The sequence below is a fragment of the Ostrinia furnacalis genome, unplaced genomic scaffold (assembly GCF_004193835.3).
Source record: "Ostrinia furnacalis isolate ACB-3 unplaced genomic scaffold, ASM419383v2 OfSCF1246, whole genome shotgun sequence".
Lineage (NCBI taxonomy): Eukaryota > Metazoa > Arthropoda > Insecta > Lepidoptera > Crambidae > Ostrinia > Ostrinia furnacalis.
The window spans coordinates 541,228-567,004 of NW_021131485.1; the positions used below are offsets into that span (position 1 = coordinate 541,228).

General features: G+C 38.0%; 1 protein-coding gene across 1 annotated transcript; it reads left to right on the forward strand.

Moving 5' to 3' along the window:
- The first annotated feature begins 427 nt into the window (after window positions 1–427).
- Window positions 428–25,729, forward strand: LOC114352100 (ARF GTPase-activating protein GIT2-like). Its single transcript, XM_028303559.1, has 5 exons — window positions 428–638; window positions 895–967; window positions 1,443–1,637; window positions 3,974–4,146; window positions 25,703–25,729. The coding sequence occupies exons 1-5, from the start codon at window positions 480–482 to the stop codon at window positions 25,727–25,729; spliced, it is 627 nt and encodes a 208-aa protein (XP_028159360.1). The 5' UTR covers window positions 428–479.
- The last annotated feature ends 48 nt before the right edge of the window (window positions 25,730–25,777 follow it).

Sequence of the window (25,777 nt, forward strand, 5' to 3'; positions counted from 1 at the left end):
ATTGTAATTTATTGACTTTGAAGGCAATTTCGCCCACTTTGTCTAGACATCTTCAAAAGTTAGCAATAAAAATGCATAAACCAGTAGGTGTAATTTCATTTCTTCTGTTGACCTACTTACGAGAATTATTTCAATCAGACACTCAGTTTATTTTATACGCCATTTTATTGTGATTTTTTTTAATTCCATACTCTTGTGTTATTTTGATTGAAACAAATAATAATTTAAAGATTTGGTTTTTAGAAAACATACAGAGAGTTTTTTGCTATCGAATATAAAGCAAACTAGCCTTTACATTTAGCTTTATGGTGCGTCCAGACTGGGCGAACTTGCTCGCGCGGCAAATTCGACATCCTGCTCACTCAAGAGCAGGGTGAGTAGGATTATCAGCGTGCCGCGCGAGCCGATTAGTGATTTCAAAATAGAGTCCTTCGATCTTCGTTCGCAGGCAAGGCGGGCACACCGAGCTCGCTGACCGTATGACAGAGCTGGTTTACGAAGCGACCGACCGCATGATCTACTTCCTGACTGGCGAGAAGCCCGACCACGTCTCCGGCCGCCATTACATCGTGCCCCGCGCTCACGATACGCATGAGATGACCGACGTCGCGAAGGCAGCTAGGGGGAAATTACAGCTGGTAAGTCTTATGTTTGAGATGATAAGTTTCAAATTGCAAAGCAGCAACTGTAAAACTTCAACCACACAAACGCGTGCAGATCGCCATCGCCGGCGCGTCAAAGGCCAATGACAGGTCGCGCGACCCATGACAGTTCACGCGACCTGTCATTTCCCTATGATCGCGCCGGCGATGGCGATATGCACGCGTTGGTGTGGTTGAAGCATTACTGTCTGAACTATTGGTCTAACTAATAGAATATTTTATTATTTTGCAGCTCCCCAATCATCTATTCGAAGAATTGGTAATGGATATCTACGACGAAATTGATCGACGAGAGACTGAAGCGAGTAAGCAATTTCCTTCTTTAGTCACTACCTACTACATTGACATCCTATTTTTGATAAGATATTATATTTATTCTATTCATTTCATTGAGTATTTGGTAGCAAACTTACTGTATTTTTTGAATTAATAAAACATTTTTGTGGAACATATTACATCTATGGCGGCGCAATGAAAGAGTCCCATGATTAGTCCCGCCCTATACGGCTGCAAGCCCGTGGAAGACGTAATGGGCGTTTTTACTACGCAAGGTAACGACCACTCAAGGCATCGACCACTAAGCGTCAGAGGGGAACACTCCAGATGTTTGTGGAGGTTGTGATCCCACATAATGGATGTAGGCCAAATTGCCTACGTGTTGAGCAGCAAGGGCCCAGTACGACAGTCGAGCGCGGTTTGCGGGCTAACTTACATTGTCACGTCATGTTGTGTGCAGTGCTCTATCTCAGTAATGGTCTAGCTTAGCTCTTGTTCGTGCAGTATGGCAGACAAGCGCGCCGGGTTTGGAGCGCTGCGGCGTGGTATTCTTACCAGTGAATCCCGCGCTGTCGGCGCCACGCAACCAGGGCCGCCAGAAACTCGCGCGCCTCTCCGCCGCAGAAATGGCTGCGTTACTGCGCGACGTGCTGGTTGACGCCACGCGCCGTCAACACATCGCCACGCTGCAGCCACGAGGTAACAGGATTGCCAAAAACACAAAAGCCGGACTCTGTGCTTCATTTGGCCTGACGTTTTACCCTAAAAGCCGGACATGTGGGGGGGGGGTGCAATCAGTGTCATAGCTCACTCTAGTACTGTCATCGTATCATCATCGGTTGCCCAACGTCCTGATGCGTGCGTGCGTCCATATTATTCTGTGGCTCGACTTTCGCCTGGCGTGGCAGGTCAAAATAAAAAGCCGGACAGGCCGGACAAGACCGTAAAAAGCCAAACATGTCCGGCTAAAGCTGGACGCTTGGCAACCCTAAACAGGACCATTCCCACCTCTCGTTCCTGTAATTGTCTCGTGTAATTGTTTGAAACAGCAACCAGGGTTGCCAGAAGCTAGCGTGCCTGTCCACTATCGTCACGCTACAGTGGAAGGTGCACCGGGACTCAAATGCGACATTGTAATGTAACACATGAGTAGTTACAGCTACAGCCGTCAAGCGCAGTCCACCCAAAAGGTAGCCAGCTGGACAGATAACCTTATACTGGTTGTAGGAAGGCGCTGGATGCAGGCCCCTTCCAACCGGTCGAGCTGGAAATCACTGGAGGAGGCCCATGTTCAGCAGTGGATGTCCTGTGCTGATGATGATACCAAACTCTATTTTGTCGGCATTAGAAAAGGAAACAAACATTTACAACCAGTGCTATATGCCTTGTCCATTGCCACTCTAGCTTGCTAATCCGTCGGGCTATGTCAGCGACTTTACTTGGTTTACCGATCTCCTCATTTCGATCTCATAGAAAAACACCGAGCATATCCTTCTCCATAGCACTCTGTGCAACTTTGAGCTTCCTTATAAGGCCAAAGTAAGGACAATCTAGTCAGGTGAGGATTCTTGGATGGCTTAAACATGGAGTGCAGGTGCGGTTTTGTTCCCCAGTCGATGAAGCACCTGATGTCGTGCCCTGAGTGTCCAAGCAACTGCACTCAGGAGGATTTGATGAGTGCTGCTGACAACGCCACCCGTCAACCGCCATCGTGGCGGAGTTTTGGGCTGACACTGTAGGTTTGTTGTCGACACGAAAAGAAGAAGAAGAAGGCCAAAGTTCACGGCTTTGAAGATATTCAATTAATTTTTGTAAGATGTGGTGTCAAAGTAAGACTGATGTCAAGATGTCAGACAACTACGCCGTATCACCGCTGATGGGATTTATTGAAAGACGTGTTTTAGCTGCCGAATGCTTTATTGCACTGATTATAAAATGTTAAACTACCAAAGTCCCAAATGTAGGTCAGGCGTAGCTGGCCAAAGTGCATGAATAAAATGCAAGTTAACAATAAATTACTTAGTAATAAAAAATGTGCGAGTTGACTCGTACAATTTTGATATCCTACCTTTGCAAAACTTCTTGCTGTATTCTGACATCTATGTTCCCGCGCAAAACTCCTTGCAGTTTTTGACACCTATTACGTGTATTAAAATAGTAAGACACGGCTGCAGCATCGCAGCCGAAATGTCAAGCCGTGAGTACATAATGTAACTCATTAAGGCTTGGTATTTCTGCTAAAGTAGGTATTTCGCGCTGTCAAAATCTGCGCGCGCAATTCTTCGCCGAAGACAGCGCGCCAAAGAGCTCCCGCCACAATTTCCAGCTACATAGTATAGAAATACGCAGTTGGTTAGGTTAGGTCGACTTCCTTCCCTTCAAGCGTCACACTCACAACACTTTCTAATACAAATCATATCCAAGTGACACAAATTAAAACACCTTACNATAGTTTTTTTATAGGCTTGAAATTTATTGAAATCCAATTTAGTAACCCTGTGGTACAAATTATCGAACCGGTTGGCTAAATTGGACCGAAGCTCTGAACTCGTACTTTGTTGATTTGTGCTAAATATACAACAATCATGTTAATTAATACTTATGAAATAGTTAGTTGAATAATGTATCTTTTATCATATACCATGGACATTAGCAAAAACAAAAGAAAACTATGTGTAAAATGGGATTGAAAAAAACTGGTCCAAATTAGCGGACTCTCCCTTATAGTATAGAAGATTGTGTCTTGTAATGAGTATGTATGTAGATAACTGCAGCTTCTAGCTGTGTAGCAGTCTCTATATGCAACTGGAAAAAAAACAAGAGAGGATCTTGCCGGTCGAGTTTTTCAAAAGTTAACGTATCCATACGATCCTTGCATTGGAAATAATTATAACTTATACTGTATGAGGTTGCCGTATGCAAGAAGTTCCTATGCAACTGACAGAAAAAAGAAGAGAACTTGTCGGTCAATTTTTTTAAAAGAATAAAGTATCAATACGACTTGCATCAGCTAATTATAACTTATATCTGTATAGTTGGTCGTCTGATAAAAAAGTCCACACCTAAAATTGTAATGGGATCGATGGCGTTCCACATTATTCGCGAGCGCAAGGTTGCATTGCGCAAGCGTTACACGTGTCGCTCCGAGGCGCGCGCGCCGACCTCTGCCGAACACTTCCGATTCGCATGCACAACGAGACGGGCAGAAGTGAGTCGCCATTTAAGGGCAGTGTTCCGTAGGAGTCACAAACGACTCCTGAAAAATCCTACTTATCAGCTCTTTCGATGTTGACTACAATGACAACATCAGGCACCAATCGTTTAAGTGCCTTACCTCTACTGCTTATGAAGTAAGTTGGTAATGATATTTATACTTCGCAAATTAAATAAAAAGTTATACAAAAATTTTAATATCTATCTACAGTTTTCCCAAAACTCACCGTACTAAAAAGAACGCCAAGTTTGAGAAACGAACAGCTACATACCAATAACAAGATCACATTGGACGTAGGGTGGACATCTCGCCAATTTTAGAGACCATGGAACCCAAAGCCCTAAGGTTTTGAAAGGCGAAGGTGAATATATGCGGAAACAAACTTCAATAACCTACTCTGCACCTTGACTCGCCGCCGAACTTGGGTCTGAAACACGAACGATACATTAATCATTATAATTAGGTATTCGCTAAACTAAACTCTAAAAGTGCCATTGCAAGTAGCGTAATAAATGATTAAAGTTGTTATCAGTTTAGACATCAATAAAATATTTAGTTTAGGTGTTAGACACATATTAACATGCGTTATTTATTATCAATAAAACATAGATATTTTATCGTATTGTGTATTTACAAAAAACTTATATCGTGTTAAAATTTATCAATTTGAAAGGCGGTATTGTAGGCCTAGCAAAAAATATTTTCTCCTAATAAAGAACCAACGGTGAGTATCTCTAAAATCTTCACGCGAGAACGTGTTGTGGAAAAGTAGCAGACTTTCATGCAAATTCCGTAGCTGACCCATTTTCAGCTGCTACGGGCCGTGCTTTGTTTGTAATCGTTAAGTATTGCGCAAAATGACCAACTCTCGTAGCGCCCGCTCGTAGCACTTCGTAGCAACTGCTACGTCTTATTAGAAATTAATTATTAATTTCATAATTTTTTATATTCGCTTTACATATACATTTTTAAATTCACCATTACCTATTATTTGTTATTGTGTCAGCTATCTCATGGTCATATTGATAGTCGGTTCACGAATGTTAAGTTGTAGCTATAGCTAGTTGAAAAACACGTGCGTAATTTTTAGCCTTCAGGTAAATATGCCTGTTATGCGGTCATTGGTTGCTCTGTATCCAAAATATTTTCAAAGATCTGTTGTAGCTATCTTAAATATTTCATTATTTGGCGTATAGTAAGTAAAATACGTGAAATTAAATGTCAAAAATATGGTTATTGCGGTCGCTTGATACTATCAGCACGTCGCTAACGGTACCTCAGTTGACGTTCTTACTGATTCATGCAATGCTTGGCTTGACCTATTTGGCCGGCCGGGGCCCGCGCATTGGCCAAAATTATTTGTAATCAAACAATTTAGGACGGCGTGATATCACCGTGGGGAGTATGCAGGAGAAGTTGTACCTACTACTCTTGGCACTGTTAACATTTGTTAAGCTTCTGGTTCTTAAGATGTATTTTTAACATAGACTTTGTAGGTACCTATGTGTTAGCTATAATCGCTTGGTCTCCAACAATAATAGACTATAATAATGATTATTTTAAGAACTTATTGTTTAAATATGAGTGTTATTGACCTCGCAGCATCCCCATTTTGTGTACATGCAAATTATCTCTGTTTACCATGTATCCGCTGTAATTTATTAATTTGTATTCATTACTGACAAGTCGTACAGTATCCCCCAAAGTTTTAATTGAGGAAAATTCATCGCGGCTATTTAACATTAAATTAATCAGCATTGCCGACCGCTCCCAAACTAGCTCCCTTCACGCACACAGACGTGATGCACACAGTTGCATTGGTCCGCTAAAACGTAATAAACGAGTCGTGTGTACGAGGTGGGCACGCACACTGGCGCGCCGAAGACTTTGTTTTGCTGTTGAGATTCGCGCGTGTAGTTGCGCAAGCGCAGCGTGGAGGCCATTGACTCGGCGGCCATGTTAACTGCGCAGGCGCCGACTAGAGCGCGAATTCGGCTCCTGTTCCGCGCTTTCGTAACCACATGTTTACTTCTACGTGACTGGACTGCGATTTTATATCAGCTGATAACGGCATGTAAACCCAATTGCTCATCTACTGATTGCCGAAACACACAAAATGTATTACATCGTTCAACCACAGAATAAACCAAGAATGGTCAGTAAGATACAAACTAGAAATAGTTATCTGGATATCAGTCTTGCTAATGAAGAAGTTAACATATTGACATTGCACAGTAGTGTAAGATAAATGAGAAACCTGACATTTTGGCCTATGCTAAAATTCTATAAATATTGCTATTGCACAAAATAAAACCATCAAAAACTACGATTCTAAAAAAATATAATTTAAGTAAAAATTAGCTGAAACATCATAAACAACAGATGTCTTGTGGCATTTCAAGGCACTTACACGCATATCCCCACACAAAATGATGTAAACAACTCCGCATTTTATGAATTTCTTCCGCTGCGTACAGTGTATCTAACGCGCAATTTAATAATTAAATGCTTATCGATTGAGCCGGTTTTGAAGGCTGTTTCGTTTTTGACCACTAGCTAATAGTCAGCGCGTCTTACTTCAATGAAAATTACTCTAAAAAACTCTATAGTTTTCGACTACTATTGTTGTTAAAAATGAAGTTTTGCTGCCGCCAAATCGAAACCTATTTTCGCAGTTGTACGTTGCGCAAGTAGGTATATTCGCAAACAGATAACGGAGTACCTACCGCGGCCCCTCCGTCCTCTCGCAGAATCCGTTCTCACCTCTCTGTCGCTCCCGCTGGCTATATGTGGCCCTCTCGCTCTAACGCTTTGACATAGATACCAAGTGAGTTGCGAAACAGCGCGGATTATATAGCAGGTGGATTGTGCGGTAAACGAGTTCTAACTGCTTTCACATACCTTTGAATACATAAGCGATTCATAATCGTTACACATAGAAACCGTTGATATGAATTTTGTGACATGCGAATGTTGACGGACTCGTTCTGTGTTGCTATCGATTAAGACTAGCCGACTTCCTCTCACACAATGTTTCTTCTAAAACTAAAATGCTTACAACAGTTAATTGGTGATGAATGATGTTAATTGAAGTCATTGTACAGATTTATGTGCGTTCAAACATAATTTAGTTAGGTAATTAATAAAGTGAAAAACCTGCGAAAAAATTCGCTTTTCCGTACGATACCTCGACGTCTTTATAGAGCAAATTGAAGTCATTATGCCTTTAGTGTGAATTTTATTATTTTTTATTTATTAGGTTGAGTAAAGTAAACTAATAACGCAATTTTCGGCTAACACATTGAAGATAGCAATTCTATAAATCACATTATAATTAATCGATAAGATCAATTAATATGCTGTGAAATGTTAAAGCACAAGAAACTGGATGACCTTTCTAATTGGGTCAAGAGTACACATGCTATCAATAACTTTGTTTTGGTATTCACATTTGTATCATAACATTCATAGTTTTCATTTTAATGAACGATGTGAAAAATATTATCCTGAATCATTTTTGACAAATCGTAAACTAAAAGAAGGACGTTAATCTATCAATTTACCCGCTCTACATTCAAGCACAAGCATTCAAAACTTCAGCGCATGAAAACATACCACCAATTGTAGGTATTGAAAAGAGGTTGTATACAGAATGGATAGTAAATCTTGAATCGTTTTTGCATGCACAATTCATTGCAAATTGCGCGCAATCCGCGAGGAGGCGGAGTCGCGGGCGCCCAATACACACGCCTTCCAGCCGCATGCGCGGTACATAGCTGCCTAGGTACCAAGTCCTTAGGTGCGCAGCTTGCGTTGACTCCTTCATTCGTGCGGCGACCATGCGATAGCCACCGATAAGATAAAAGCAATCGATAAATTCGCGCGATTCGCCGCCGCCGCACGAAAGGTCACTCACGTTGCGAAATAATGTACAAGCCGAACTGTGGAACACGAAACTAGTTATCGATCGTGACACAGTTAATTATTGTTTTAGCTTGCATAAACGTCACGTTATACCCTAAGCTTTAACGAGACTTGCAAGCTAACAACGAAAAACCATCTCTACATTTTTTTTTATTGATTGAACACTGAACATGGCACACACTCGTTAAATGGGGCAGTTGGATTAAGGCTTCCAGAACTCGATAGATATCGATAATGATAGTACGTTTTAACTCATTAACGAACAGTTATACAAACATTCGTAACAGAAGCAGTTGTGCAAAAATCTCACGCCATTATATCATCTATGTTAATTAAAATAAACTCAGTTACCTGAATAGATAAAAATGTAAGTCGGTAGTATCGCTATATAAATAGGAAATCGAGTCAAAGATCTTGTTTTATATCAGCGGGGCTGCTAACTAGACGATTCGTATTTCGGGTTTCGTTCATGACAACAAATTGTTTTCAGCGAGAAGGATGAATTAATCAAATCCATTAATTTGATTCCTTTTTTTCTCAATTGCTTAAAATATTCCAGTTTTGTTGGCTCCGATTAAGCTTAGCCAAAATATGGCTGCCATATAAAAAAAAACTAATTTCGTGCTTTGGATTTTTAAGGCGTTTCTGGTTCTTGCCTCTGGTCGTAATTATACGAGGTCGGCAAAAGCTCAAGACAGAAGAAGGGTCCTAGTCACATTTATTATTTTAATATATTAAGAACCTGTAGTACTTTGCATTGTGGAACCTAATTATGAAAACCGTAAATGTGCTTATTTAAAATGCAGTACAATTTTCCACCCCTCACTAAGTCTATTTTTCATAGAGCAGTAAGTACGACGTGCCAAAATAATTACGGAAAAGCTTATTTATTAGTACCTATTTATTTGTACCATTCATAAATATATATAGAAAACAAGTTATTCATAATTCGTCCCGCCATTTCTTTTTGTTCTGCAGATACTTATGCACACTTTTTAAGCTGAAAAATAAACATTGAAACTTCAAAGCACTGCTATTAAGTCTGGCTTCTACTGACAAGTTTCCTTGAACTAAACAATAAGCTATAAATGCAGACAATTTCCAAGTCTTGGCACCGTGATGACATTGACAGGGACTCTACATTATGTATGAAGCGGTCGTAGCTTCGCGTGCTACCGAGAATATGCACAATGCATATTGCACTAGCATACAGTATTCAGGTAGGGATATTTTCTAAACAATAACAGCAAATGATACTACGCTGAAGGCCTACTAATATCGTAAAGTGCGCTATTCGTAATGTACAGTTAGGCTGAGTTGCACGGTCTCACCGTCTTACTTTAACTTTAAGAAACGTCAAAATTCTGTCAAACTCAATACAATAAGCACCGGTTAACGCTATAGTAACCGTTAAAGTTAGTTGGTGCAAATCAGCCTTAGAGTAATCTGTCCCTACATGGTTTGTTAAGCAACATGCACTGTAATGCATGCAATTTTTAAACATTAATATAACTTGTATTCAAATACTTCAGCAATAGGTACGACAGCTTATCAAGCTAAAGACATTTCGTTTGAATAGACGATTTTGCAACAAAAATGTAGAGTGCTTCGCGCTATTTGTGGTCTGTGGAACTAGTGAATCTATTATAAGCATGTAAAACTGGAAACTGACGTAACAATTATCGTTACGTACCTAAATTAAATTCATCCCATCCATAAACTAACATGTACCTACCTATTTAATTTACAAATAACTTTAAAAAATCCAACTGCCTAAGGCGGGAATTGAACCCACGACTCTTGAGATGCGACTCTTAATGCTAAAAATAACTACTTAATTTATAGTCCGACACCTGCAATGCTGTGACTACAGCTCTCATACACCATACATTTAAGAACACACAAAGAATACTCCTCTAAACTTACAAACCAAAATGCAAAAGTTCAAATCAAAGCTCACAGCTTCATGAATACTTTGTCATCTCATTTAAGTCTCTGTTAAAGTTAATCCATGATTAATGATCTCAACAAGCATCGGTTTGAATTTGCGATGCATTTTACTCTCAGAAACATTAATTGAGTGATTTATGGAGTCGCTGCTGTTACGCTTGACACGGCTTGTTGGTGTCGAAAGATTCTCGAGGCCTACATATGCCGTTTTACATCATTAACGATACATTTACTAAAACAACATTCTTTGACAAATGTATCGGCGAAACATTAGTTACGTTTAATGGATTTGTTGCCCTTTTTATTTCACAAAACCAATCTTGCGTTTTTTTACCTTCTAAAGCTTAATGTTCAGTATTCTAAATACATACTAACATAGTCATCCACTTAAACAAATCATTTTATTATTATTACCGACATAATAACCTAGCCCAATTTATGATTAATAAACCTTCTAATCTCTGGTGCTGTCTACGTTTCCAAAAACGTACGTGTCTTGTCTTTCCAATCAACTTTTCCAAGTATAGCTTTATCATCGTACCTTCAGTAGGTAGGCTTAGGTACCTAGTTGAAATAAGTTATTCAGTGATACTGTGTTCAAACAGTTTCAGATTAAACTTTCAATTAACATTCTTACCTCATTTTTAAGAATTATAATTCATTGTATCCTACGTAAAAGTGTATTAGAGTTCGGATAAAAAGTAGTAAGTAAGCAAAAACTTCAGTGTTCATTATTAATTTAATTTAAGAAGTTTTTTTTTGTTATTTAAAAATGTATTGTACGTTTATTATTATTTCATCATCATCATCATCATTTCAGCCATAGGACGTCCACTGCTGAACATAGGCCTCCCCCAATGCTTTCCATGTTGATCGATTGGCAGCGGTCTGCGTCCAGCGCTTCCCTGCTACCTTTACGATGTCGTCGGTCCACCTTGTAGGTGGACGTCCCATGCTGCGTTTTCCGGTACGCGGCCTCCATTCCAGAACCTTTCTGCCCCATCGGCCGTCAGTTCTGCGTACTATGTGCCCTGCCCATTGCCACTTCAGCTTGCTAATCCGTCGGGCTATGTCAGCGACTTTGGTTCGTTTACGGATCCCCTCATTTCTGATTCGATCTCGCAAAGAAACACCAAGCATAGCCCTCTCCATAGCACGCTGTGCAACTTTGAGCTTCTGTATAAGGCCTATAGTGAGAGGCCACGTTTCCGATTCCGATTATTATTTACTTAGGAAGTAAACATTACTTACCATATTGAAGATACCTATATTACAAATATACCCGTGATTACCATACCAATACCAATGGAAACGCGCACGCTTAAGTTGAGTGTAAACAAATATTATTGAGCAGATGATCATCAAACACTTGTCGGCCCGGACCTACCAGAAGGTGAAACCGATAAAGCTTCTCTGAAATAGATCCATATTTATATGTGGTCAAGCGCTATAATGAGATATAAATGTATCTTGTAAAGATTGTTGAATAGGGTAACTGAAAAGTTTTGAAAAACAAACCTTAAGTACACTTCATTATATTGGGATTTCATATTTTAATAATGTAGAGATCATAATAACTTCTGCAGCCCCAAAAAGTAAAGGCTAAAACGAAACCAATAACAATATTGAGCTAGTTCAGTGCCATGAACAAGGTGTACAAACATCGTAAAAAGAAATTAACGTCATAATTACTTTTAACCACATGCGAGATTAGCTCTCGACACGTGCTATCGATAAAGTCTAGCAATATTTACGACAATAACTCGAATAAATTATTTTAATAAAGCATGCTGAGTTCTAACAACATTCTGCATAAGTCGATGAGGTATTTTTACTAGTTTTAAAATACTACACCATCAAAATGAGTTTGACTTGACTTGAAAATTAGAGCGAGTTGAAGTCTCAGGATTAATATTTCAAGTGAAAAGTATACGTATTCGTTATTTACACTTACACATTGCCCATACTAACTGTAAGTTCTAAACTTTAGAATCTAAAGTATGGTGAGATTGGTGAGCCTTTTTTACTAGATCGTATAGCAATATGAATGCAAAAAACTCAATTAGATACATACTGTCGTGATCCATTGTTATGGGAGTGAAAATTCTAACGTTTAACTAAACCATTAATTATAACGTCGTTCATAAAATATTATCATAATTTTCTACTATTTTCATACCTATAAATCTCTCTCCAGAGTAGTCCAATATTATTATCTTCTCAAAACAATTTATAAAAAAGTTTCGCCCTAAACCGACCTGCATTGTCGAATTCTTCCTCAGGTCACAGGGACCGGGTGACTGGTTTTGGGTCAGCATTTTATTTACATTTAATCTTGTTTGAAAAGTAGGTAAATCGCAGACGAGTTGGCGGGAAATCTCGCCTCCACTAATGTGTGGAGAGTTTTTATCCTGTTTTTTCATCGTCTGAGCGCGAGCAGGTTGGGGCAGGGACGAACTTGGAACGTATTTCGGGAAGCCTAGCGTCCTATTTCTATAAGTAATATTTATTAAAAAAAATATACATTGAAATATCACATTTATGTAATACAATAGCAATAAAGCAGCAAAGCATAGCTTAGTTTTCTAAATCGTCTGTTGTACCCCTAAACAAACCACGAAGCTCAACCTGAAAGTCCGAGGATCAATCCCCGGGTAATGCATCAAAAGTAGGAATAATGGCTTTACGTCAGGTTTATTCCATTTGTTTTAATATATTGTACTGTGCTGCTTAGAAAGCAGAAACTATATTAACAAATTAACGAAACGATGAATTCCTCTAGTAACGATTCATAGCCTGGTTTTTATGCTGTTAATTATGGACGTTTTAATTCAAACAGTTTCAGAATTATTTGGTTTCTGAATTACTTGATTTCTGAATTGAATAATTATCTTAACTTAAAATAGTATTGTGAAAAGTGGCATCAAGTTTAATCTATCCACATCATCGCGAGCAAAATAAACATCGCACGTAGCAAACACTTAAGCTTTATACCTCCGTCGCTGACGTTAATTAAACCGTATTATAACCCGCGTATCGCGATCACGAATCCGCCCCGCGGTTCTGTTGAGTTATTTAATAGTGTTTTTTGTGCGGTGGCAGGCGATTGCGCTCCGCCACCCTTGGTCGCGCAAAAAACCCTCCGCTCACGAAAACTCTGAATGTTTAGGAACGAGGGGTGAGGCGAGGGGCCGCAGATCGCTATCGCACGCACCCACTGCACGCACTATCCTAGAGCCGGCCACTTAATTGTTATGTGCGCGGGCGTTAGCCAAGTTCGCGTTTCAGCCGGCCCTGAAAATTAAATCTTGAATTTATTATTTTACTTATCATTAAACTGGGCTCTACTTTATCGCTTGATGTCACTTCCACAATTAAAAAATAGCGCGTTCGCGTGAATTTCAAAAATCTGCCGTAAATCCTTGAAAAAAAATAGGTATAATGTAAAGTTCCTAAAGTAACCTACTAACATTTACAAATAAAATTTAGGTAGTCCTGAACCTGAAAGCAACCCAGGGTGCCTAGAGTAACTCTTTCTGTGACGTATTGAAGAGCAGTGTACCTACCATGAGTTTACGTTAGGTGTGCTCGCTAGCGAGTACGTCAAAAATCTCTATGAAACATTTGTTTCTTGAAAGTAGCCGCTAGGGGCGCTGCACAATATGTCATACAATTAATGTCATATTTTTACGCAGTCGCTAGCGAGCACACCTAACGTAAACTCATGGTAAGCACACAGGAGACAACGTGAAATTCGTTGTAGAGTTCGAATCGATCAAGTCGCTACATACGTCTATAACTTATATCTATCTACGGTACCTACTTGTCGTAGGTATGTCGAATCAATAGTGATAATGAGTGTTCTAAAAATCTATCTACTTATTAATAATATTATAAATGCGAAAGGCTAGTTTCCTAAAATAATTTTTTTAGTCCGTCATGTTTAATATCAAAAAATATTGGACACATATATTTTTATTTGTCAATCTAACAAATAATACATAGTTATGGTGCGTTGAAGTTCCGCACGACGTCACAACGTGCGGCACTTTTATGCACGCATTGACGTTACGGGCCTCTTCTTATGAACTTTGGCGCGCTGTATCTCTTTAAATTTTCATTAGTTTGAAAAAGTGAAAAATACGTGTAGAGTATTTTTTGATAAGTAATTAATTAACTGACGGACTAATTAAAACTCTCGCTTTTTGACCCAGGAAACATCCCTAATTCCCGGGAAAGGACATCGGATAGTTTTTATCCCGGTTTTTGAAACAGAGACGCGCGCGATAAAGTTTTTCTGTGACAGACAAAATACCACGCGGGCGAAGCCGCGGGCGGAAAGCTAGTAAGTTTTAAATTAAACAAACAATGAAAAATGACTTTGTTGGAACTGCTGTCCAACAAAAATTATACTTCCATAAGACGTAAAAATTGTACGAAATGCTTATGAAGATAATAACCAACACAACAGGTGCTATCAACCTGTTCTATGTGAAATGACAGCAAAAACTCTCGCCAACCCTTCCTTTCGGTTCTCACAGAGAAGGGATCACATAAACTGTGTCATATCACATCTGTGCGTTATTCTTTTGTCTAAAAAGATTTAAAAGTAAATAATGATATTGAAATTTTTAAATATACATATTTGTAAATAATCAATTGAATTGAATTGAAAGACAATAACATTATCTTATTAGGTACTAGTACAAGAGAATCTTAGTACGAGTAGGTATAAAATATCTAATTGCTTTCAAATTGGAATCCAATTGCCTTTGAAACCGGACAACCGCGTTTAAAAAGATAAAGAAGATTACGTTGAACAATTAAAATTACACATATGAATTCCTTCATTATAGTTATTTAGATACTGATAAGTAAATAAGTAATTATTCGTGATTTATTCTGTTTCTACCTTTCACGTTGGTATTTTAACGTACTTTAAATCCACTATTTCAACCGCTTTTGTTTTGGTAACTGCACAAAAATGCGTATTGGTCGCGTGTCGCGCAGGCAGCATGGGGGAAGCTCATTAAGGTAAAAAGCCGAGTGCAAACGGCAACTAATGGCGAATTACTTGGGGGAGCCATAGCCGATACCGCGTCCACATTTCCCTCAACCCACTTACAAATTAACACGATGTTTAGTAGTCCAGCCTAAATTGAAAGCATTCGCTTTGGCGCCTGAAAACAGCGAAACAGCTATTAGTGCAATACAACACTTTGCGTAATTGCGGCTGTAAAGATACTGAAACTTTATACTGGTTTCAGGACTGAAACAGTAATTTTTTTGCAATCAAATTGCTGTATGAAATTCAGAAACGTGATAAAGAAGTTGCTTTACATTTTTTTGCTGACAATAATTAATAATTATTTCAGAAAATGTTAAACAAACGTTCAGATGGGGTTCTATATTAGCAGACCAGTGCGGACGCACACTCAGACTAAGCATAAGAAGACTATCTTAAAACTTAAAGTTAGGTTAGCCCTGATGTAGAGACGAATAATTCAAATGCTGTAAATTCACAAAGGGCATAAAAATTACAACTTTCAGTATCAATCAAGCTAGAGAAACATGGCTTTAAAGGAAAAATATATAAATAAATAGGTAAAGAATAAAGATACTACTCATTTTTTTAATTTTTAAAGTCATAAGAATAATAGACACCATGATAACCAACCGATGCGATGTCTTAACTTAAATCATAGTGGCTAAACTTAAAGCTCGAACACAAAATTGCTCAAAAACAAAAAATGTAAACAGCGTCTATACATTACAAATGGGCCCTGAAATAGCGTCCTCTTAAGTTGTTTTAACAAATTCGAATGCAGGCACTGCAAGAATGCGAAGTGCGTGTCAGTAGACAAGCGGGGTGCAGCGAGGGGCGCGGGGGCGGCTATCAGCATTTCGGCGCGTCCGTGAGCCCCCCGCACCCGCAGTGCACCGATTTCGCCCGCACCAACCCGCGACGCTCCCCTCCTTAGCTAGGCTAACCTTGAAAATAGTTTTTACCGGCCGGAGGGTATTCACCCCGAACCCGAATTCCGAGCCTGTTGCACACTGCCGTCTTCGCCGGCCAAAAATCTTATAGGAAGACTCGTTATCGCTCGTAGCACGTAGTGAGCCCGTGGCGGGCCAAGGATATTATTTGACTATGTAGTTTTTTAGGCTAGTCGTGGCTTGCTGCCCGCTCTCGGGATTTGTTTGTGAATTGTGCCTTCTACTGCGTCGAGGAATTTTGATGCGATACGAATTATGACAGATCTCGGCGTGATGACTCAGATATTTTAAAGAATTGTAGAGAAGGGCTCTTTAGAAGCCTAAAAGTTTGATTATTGATCTTAAATTGGGGTTTTCGCGATTGAAAAATCCGCCAGATGGCAATACGTAGACGCGAGGTCGAAATGCTGCATGATCGGTTATTTTTGACATGACATTGACAGATATGTCAAAATCCACCAATCACGCAGCAGTCAGACCCTACATCCACGTCCCGCCATCTGGCGGATTTTTCAATCGCGAACACCCTTGTTAAAATTATTGAAAATTCAATTGTTCAAAACATTTACAGGTTTTTTAGCATTGGTAAGTAGCGGTAGCAAATGAAAAAGTCGCAATCAAAAGTTTTTTTTTTTAAATAAGTAAAAATAAATTAGTTTTTATTTACACTTTGCAATTTCTAAGTAAGTAGGTTATATAATTGGTAATTAACAAGTTTCCAATACTTGAGTCTTCAGCAAATAAGTTAACTTACCGAACCATTACACATTTTAGTTACCTCGTTTTCGTTGAGTCTTTTCTACGGACTACCAAAATTTAGAAAAACAACAGCAAAGTAGATGCACAAAGTCCTCCCGTAGCGAAACAAATAAGAAAAAGGAGGGTCATTTCATTTACCTGCCCGCCATGCAAGTCGTGCGCGGGAGATGGGGAAAAATAGACGATCGCGCCCTCTCGCGGCCACGACACATAGAGAAGCAGAGCAAGGGTACGCGGCAAAAAAGGTAAAAAACAACGAGTGTTCACCGCGCCTACGCGAACGGCCTGCCGTGCCCGCCTCCATAAACTTTGCCTACGTTAAACTTTATGGCATTCGATGGAATCTTATCCCGGACTGTTTATCCCTTGGTCACGTGGATTGGACACTGAATTTTTATTTATTAAACGTAAGTCGCACTATCTCAAAGTACTTACTAACTACAAGTAATTAAGTACTTATACCAATCCCATAATATGACATCAGCCACAAATGCGGTATCGTATCGGTCTCGTCACTTTCAGGCTTTAGGAACATGGCATCCAAGTACTGCAATTTCTGTTTTACTGGATTCAGTCCTCGTAGGTTTATCTTTCATCTGCTCATTACAGTCTATTAGGTCCTGAATTGAGGCAGATACTGTCATATTTTTATTTGGCCTTAGTTGCAACTGGGCTTTGAAATTTTTGTTTAACGCATCATTTTATCACGCCATTTACTGTCAATAAATGCACGTGCGAGCTTTGGTATGCTCTACCTAATATTTATGCAATATGAGATAAATACATTAGAACTATTGCAATTTCTGTTTTACTGGATTAAGTTACCTCATTTACGCTTATAGGTTTTAACTTTCATCTGCTCTTTAAAGTCTATATAGGTCCTAGATTCAAGCAGGCACTGTGTTATTTTTATTTGACCTCAGTTGCAATTGAGCTTTTCGCTAGACGCTTCAATTTATTGTCAATAAATGCACGTGCGAGCTTCGGTATGCTCCATAATAGCGTTTAACAAGGCTGATGATGCGGGCGCGTCTCCCGTTATCTAATAACCAGTATGCGACTCACCCACTCGGGTCAAACGAACCAAGATAACTTACGTTTCTCCTTGACTTTATCTCCAGTCCAACGACAATAATTTAAATACTAACGAGCAGACACTTTCTACAGCTATCCAATTATAAGTTCTTGATGATATTTGCTCATTTTAGGTTTGGAAACAGCAAGGTTATCGATTACAAACTTATTAATGATGAATATTAATTACAAATCGATTCTTTGATACCGTAAAAAAGCTAATCATGAAAATAGTACTATCCCATACAAATAAGGTGCTCTACCATTAATGAGGATCAGTACTGTTGTAGAAAATTCAATAAAACTAGTATCTACGTTAATCTTTAAGACATAAGAAAGATATATCTTTTTGAATTATCCAAATCGGACCATTACTTACGAAGATATTAAGTAATAAACATAGGCCGTTTTTGCCGCTAAAAGTCAACGTACGCAGGACCGCGTGACGTCATTATATCCGAATCGAGCGCAGCCGGCGTACTATTTGGATGGAAAATATTTTTTTCCAGCTAAACTATCCGTTTTAGAAAAAAACTTTTAATAACATTTATTCATCAGAATAAAGTAACCTATCGACCAGTAATTTTTAAAAATAAAAATTGTGAAGGAGGGAGCAGCTGTCCTTTCCTGCAGCAGCTGGCCCGCCCATGGGAACGGCGAATAGATAGGTAGGTACGTAGGTTTAACTCAGAAAAACTAAATAACAGGTAGGTATTGCGTGTACCTACATCGAAATGATCTTCATAGCAATGTCTTGTAGCCTAGGCAGAGTGTATCTGCCTCAGCTATACCTTATTCTTAGAAGTAAATAAATTAATACTTATACATTTTTATATTTTACTTGGAAGAAGACAACACTTATGAACACTTTATTTGAATAAATCGCCAAATATACCACCGCGGAGACCCCAATCGCGTCTCTGCGTTCCTTTGAATCGTATGAGCGTATGGATTTTTTGCGTTATTTTTCACAATTTGTATTTTTTTAAATTACCTATCGATACCTTACTTTATTCTGATGAATAAATGTCATTAGAAGTTTTTCTCTAAAACTGATAGTTTGGCTAGAAAAAAATATTTTCTATCCACGCAGTACGCCGGCAGCGTTCGAATCGGATATAATGACGTCATCGTCCCCGCGCCGGGCGGTCAGTGAACTTTTTTAGTAATTTGGCCATAACTTCGTCAATTTTTGTCGTAGAACAAAAATTTTTGGACTGTGTATTAAGGATTTCTTAGCCCTATAAATCTGCATTCACAGCTAAAAATCGAAATGATCCTCATTACGATATTATTTGAAACAGAAACACCATAAAGCTCTCTAACAAACAAGAGTTTGTGAATAGTTTTTCTCGATATTCTTTCTCTACATTGAAATGTTTCGACTTGGTTTCACTAACTTAGATTGCTCTATTAACTAATTTACCTTATCTAAAGGAAGGAATCGTAACTAACTGGTCATAATAACGAAACCTTTCCAAAAAACTCGACTTTTACCAGTCTAATCCTTTGAAGAGTTGTCTGTTTTTTGCCGCGAGTCGGTCATGACTTGTCGATTACCATCAACCCCCGTAAAGGCGACAGCACGTCAAGTTTTACACTGTGGGATCTTATGCACTTGTAATAGAGACGAGTTTGCAACAAAAATGTGTATCTTGATGTGCTCTCGACTGCACAATGCGCGGTTTGATTGGTGGCCAGCTGCCTGGCAGCAAAAACTGCTTTCTAAATTACTGCTATTAAACCGCGTGCATCTAGTGTGCACTCGCCTAACACAGATCACTATCTCCGACTGTAAATTATATGCAGGCTATGAGTACTGAGCCTTAAATAAAGCTATTCAGTAAATGAGTTTTGACCTGGAAATATTATTGTCACTGGTATGAATTTTCCATAGCTAGGTAGGTATATGATTATGTAAAATCATAATGTTTTATTAAGCATACCTACTTACCTAAGTATCTGGTATCAGGCGAAATCGATAAAGTTTTGAGTGATAGCAATGACAAAAAAATACTAGGTCACCTTAGATCAGTGGTTCTTAACCTTTAAGTAACGAGGGACCGTTTTACCAAATTTCTGTCTTGTCAGGGACCACTTTTTTTTTCAAAATCATCTGAAAGGGGAGGTTGATTTCCTGTCTTTCCACTGTGCGCCATTTGCATTGTGTTGACTCGACTCATCACGTCACGTCACTTGTTTATTATGATGTCTTCGTGGACCACTTGGAATGCCTCCAGAGACCACCGGTTATGAACCACTGCCTTAGATAGATTAATTTTCAATATTTTGACTAGCTTTATTATTATTATTAAGCTGTGTTAATCTTTTTTTCTAGCATCCATGCAACTATTACTTGTATGCCCCTCACTACAATCACTACAATGGTCGTGTAGAGAGAAGGACTCCTGAAAATATTATATGCTACGCCGGTTGGCAGAGTTCCCTACAACGCTGTGCGTATAGCCACTTGCAGAGCTTAAGAACCCAGGTTTCACGGTCGAAGTTTTAGTAAAACAATTTGGTGCATTAGATAAAAGCTGCAAGCGTTTGAGTCGGCGACGCGGCAACGAAGCTCGAGATAAGGAATTGTTTACACTGTTTGAGTCAATGTCCTCCTTCCGCACGCACAGGGAAAACCTTGCAGTGGCCGTGACTGCACCGAAGGCATCCTTAGAGGTCTGCCGTAAATAGAGACGTGGATTTTATTCATATTACTCTACTAAACTATTAGCGTTTTTTATACAAAGACACCAAAAGTCGCAAGAAGCTACGACGCTACGTTTCTACTACACAAACGTGTGTAACATTTCTTAAAATTAAGTTTCAGAGGGCTTTCTAGGTACATAGTTTGCTCCGCAGCGCAGATTAAACGTAGGTACAAAACATAAATCCGCCACTGATACGTAGCTGAAAAACATTAAAAAACGCCTCCGTAGTCTAATTGTCGTAGCATCTCAGCAAAATCCACTGAAAAAACTATCTAAGGTTACAACCTCTACAGCGCACTACAGCGCGTACCTATAAAAAAAATACGTCGACGCTACTCCATCATAGACCCAAGTCCTCGTCTGCACGCCCCTAGCGCTCGTAAATAAATTGAGCCTGCATTAGTGGCAATTGTTCACTATTGCCGCTGCCAATGCACCTTCCTTGGCTGGTAAACGTTGGAAATATTCCATGCAAAGCCACAAGAACTGGCACGGAGGCATAATGCTGTGCCGCGGAGTATTGCGTGGCAAAACCACAATAATCTTGGATAGTAAATTTTTCTACTAAACCTACTTTTTTGCCTAGAGGAAGATCCAAAATGACAAAAAAAGGTATGTTTTTGATAAAGGGACTTCACATAAGAATAATTAACATTTATTTACTTTCACATTTTCTTACTCGTAACTTCAGAACTCTTCAGCTGTAATTTAGTATCCCAGCAATAACAAAGTTTATGTGCTACTTAAAAATTGTAACTTTATGCAAATTGAAAGAAGTTTAGTGTTCAGCGAATGAGACCTAGTGGAATTAGACTGTCGAAAAGCATTTTAATTTACTGATGAATAGATTGGCGCAAATTAAGCTGACTGTTTAAATTGCATGACGTTAACGCTTACTCATAAAATAGAGTTATGGATATGTTTTATCACACGAACAGAATCACGACATGGGTCATTGCTCATTTTGTGACCAACCTACCTCCTAAGGCCCCCAAAGAGTAATGTCGCCTTATAGCCTACCTACTACAGTAGGTAAATCTAGATAATACTAAATTAATTACTAAGTAGGTACAAATACTCGAGAGCGAGAGATTCTTAATAAATATTAAAATTTGGTCCGAGGAAGGTCCTAAAAGAGAAAATTTTTGAAAAAGTATCTGGAAATAAGTAATCGGACAACGTGACATGTTTCTCTATGCGGAAAGGTCTCGGGCAAAATCTAGCTAATACTAATTAAAAAGGCAAGACGGAAAATTTTGTAATAGTTCGTACTACCTTTCCATCTATAATTCCGTCAAAGTTAGGGATAAGTAAAGTATTGCCTAAAATCAGTAGAAGTTTTTAATTAAATCATGACAAGAAAGAAATGGAAATATCTAATATTTTTAACTAAATCACCCCTACTGGGCCCACCGAACTTTGATAACGAATTGCGGAAAAAAAAGGATCTCAATAAAAAAGAAATCGCAGATACGCAAGCCATTAACTTTTTTCGAATAACGGGACCGGCCAAATTATTGCGTGTAATCTTTTGTTTTTTATTGATATTTCTTTTCTTCTAGAGAGGAAGATTCCCACCCATTATCAAAATTTGCTAATGTTGTCTCGGAAGCTTAATAATTAGGAATCGGTGAGATTTATTGCTTTATTCACAACAATAAATCCTTTTGTAAAGAGGTTTGGCTAATCTCCCCTTCGTACTAGATAATTATGATACAAAATTTAATTATAAGAGTGAATTTAATGCATTAAATCCATTTGTTTTATGAATGACTTTAGTACGCTGCAGTGACTTTGGTAAGTATTTGCTGGAAATTATTGTTTCAATTTCCTCCTCCACCCACATAAACTTGTATTGTTACATTGATAGAAAACTCTTAGGTACTGAATAAGCGAAAAGAAATATTATGCACAAAATTGTCGCTCCCACGAGTTGCACAAAGAATGCACAAGTCAGGACGGCATTGTGGCTGACCCGTCTTTTATCGAAACTGCACACAACCTGAGTGGAATAATGTTGCAGCTCTTTTTGGGTCATTCCACAAAAATATGTCAACTCTTAGTCCGCGACACATTTCACATGGAATATTTGTTAATATTTTATTCCAAAATTGTTAAATAATAGCTCGCAATGTGCTTTATTCATCACCCATTTATATTTTTTAAAACTAGTTTTAAAACATCTTAAATTCCTTTTAAATGACCCAAAACGTCATTCCCTAGGCATGTCCGTACTCCAAAAGTTTATGTTTTGGAACCCATATTTATAAAAACATCAACTTTATCCTTTGTTTTAATTGACGAATTATCTATTTAAACGTATATTACATCAAATTCTATTAATATTTTGCGGTATCAATAAACAATAATTTGATTTTCTTTAGTTGAAAAAGAGTCCACAGCTTTTAGCGTCATTCCCTCGCCACGCACTGATTTTATAATTTTGCGCTTTAATTGTATTTAGAGTGAATTACATTTAGTTGAGTTTAAAGTACGATAAGAAGTTATCCTCAGACCATACTGGCTTTGTGGCAGCCGTTTTTTGAATTAGTGCAAACGTGCCAGTTGTTGCCGAAACATGTGCTGATCTAGTCACTTCGTCAGTCCCTAGTTGAGTAGCTTTATTGATTGCAATAGGAAATTGTATATAATTTAATAGTATTTACGTGTGGTTTATCGGCTATTTTCGGCACATCATATTAAGCATCTTATAATATAAAGTTAATCTGCATTTGTGTAAAGTAAAGACATCACTATTTGCATTTCTGAACTGTCATTGTCTATGATTGTATTGTCTATGCCTGTATCGCAAATCGAAAGCCATTAAAACCACAAGTTGTATTTTCCAAAATCAAGTTTTATTTACACATCCCAATGTGCCATGGTGTCAGAAGTAAAACTAAAGTATGAAAGTTAAACAACTTATAGTGATAAAGTTGGAAAATGGCCACGAACGACGCAGTATCTGGAATAAAGCCACCACCTAACCTGCAAATTGACTCGGACAAACCAACATGTTGGAAAAACTGGTTACAGCAATTTGAATGGTATTCCACAGCTATTCAATTGGAGAAAAAGCCAGCCAAGGTCCAAGCTGCAACATTTATGGCTGTAATAGGTCCAGACGCGATCGAAATTTACAACAGTTTCAATCTCAGCGACGCAGACAAAAATAACCTGCAAACCATCATAAATAAGTTTGTTGAGTATTTTGCGCCAAAAACCAACATATCTTTCGAGAGATACATATTTTTCAAGATCGAACAAAACGAAGATGAACATTTCAATGAGTTCTTGACCAGAATAAAGACCCAAGCAAGAAAATGTGAATTCGACAATTTGCTCGACGAAATGTTGAAAGACAAGATAGTATTTGGAATCAGATCTAATCAAGTAAGAGAGAAATTGTTGACAGAAGACAAATTAGACTTGACAAAGGCGATAACTATCTGCAAAACCAGTGAACAAGCTTCAAAACAATTGGACGAGTTCGAAAATAAAAACAAAATAGATAAAGTATCCGTGGTGAAAAATACGACACACTACAAAAGAGAACAAAACAAGAATTTTGACTGTAAAAGATGTGGTACAAACCATAAACGCAGAGAATGTCCAGCTTTTAACAAACCATGTAATAAGTGCAAGAAAAATGGTCACTTCGCAAATATGTGCAAATCAAAAAAGAAATATGATGATAAAAAGAATAAAAACAGAGTGAATACAGCAGCAACAGAAGAAAGCTCAAATTCAGAAGACGAAGTATTCATATCAGTGTTATGTAGCGGAGAAAAAAAAGACTGGTCTGAAANCTTTTTCAGCTAATCCTAAGATACTAAATTAATACTATTGTCTTTATGATAAATTAGAGCCTATTTTAAGTACTTGATACTGTAGTTGGATTTTGTTAACATGTCAAGCATTAAATACAATCTTGCTATGATATTATGTTCATAAGTATTACAGTGATTACCTGTATTATGTGTATACATGTACTAGGCATTTAATAATCTTTAAATAACTAACTAGATCTTAGTATAATCATAAATATGTTGTGCTGTATTAAATTGTGCCTAATCCTGAGTCATAGTCAACATGTAAGCAGTAAGTAAAGTAGGTACAACATGATGTTTTCTGTTTATTTACAAAGAAAGGGAGATGTAAAGTAAAGACATCACTATTTGCATTTCTGAACTGTCATTGTCTATGATTGTATTGTCTATGCCTGTATCGCAAATCGAAAGCCATTAAAACCACAAGTTGTATTTTCCAAAATCAAGTTTTATTTACACATCCCAATGTGCCAATTTGTGTTAATTTTTACTCCAAATCGTCAGTCCCTAGACCGTCAGGCCCTAGCTTTAAACGACGATAGGGACTAAATTACTAGTTAGGGAATGACATTTTTTATATAGAGATAATAACAAAACAACTACATTAAGTATATTAACTTATCTATAAATGTTAAGGTTACAAGTTTTATACTTTATTAGAAGTCATAAAGGAGTAATGTAGTATGAAAAAATTGAAAAATTCGAATTTCTCCTAAAATAAAGGATAAAGTGACTGGCCCTTTTAGACATAACATAATTAATAAATAAACTATAATTTACAGTAATAAAGTATTCAAAAGCATCTTAAAAAAGTTTAGGACAAAATGACGTCGAAAATATACATATTTTTATGGAATGACCCTTTTATAATTCGTATTCCAACTTTCATTTTTCTTACGAATTCAAAAACTGTAAAAAAATAGAGAATTTTAAAGTTTGAACACTTTTTAAGTTTATATTATATGTATATGCAGTAAGTTTCTTTCGTTTTTAAAACTTTAATTTGCAGTACAAATTAGGTTCTTCAGTACCTAAGGTTTTTATTTGAGCTTTTAATTTTCGCCAATGTTTGAGTCTGTGAAGTGAACCTTAGAAATGTTAGTAAAAGAAATTTCTGCTACAGTGGTATGGTTTCACTAAAATGCAAATTCGAGTTACATTCCTTGTAGCCTAAAGCGAATAAACTTTATAAGGAAAGTGGGATACAAGGGTTTTATTAGAAAAAACTGTATTGTAAAAGGTCGCCGTGTGTCGCTTGCATTCTTACAAAAAATGCGTGAACCCCTCTCATTTGTGTTTTTTTAGGTTTTGATAGAAGTGCGAGGCAGGTAGACGGATCCTCACATCGCAAACTCCGCGACATAATTTCACGTGAAAGAG

Bases quoted from the DNA above. Each gene is read 5' to 3' on its own strand.
- LOC114352100 (XM_028303559.1), top strand. From the start codon at position 480: ATGACAGAGCTGGTTTACGAAGCGACCGACCGCATGATCTACTTCCTG. The intron at 968-1,442 runs GTAAGCAATTTC...TTGTTCGTGCAG, and splicing joins TCGACGAGAGACTGAAGCGA to TATGGCAGACAAGCGCGCCG. The intron at 1,638-3,973 runs GTAACAGGATTG...ATATCTGTATAG, and splicing joins CGCCACGCTGCAGCCACGAG to TTGGTCGTCTGATAAAAAAG.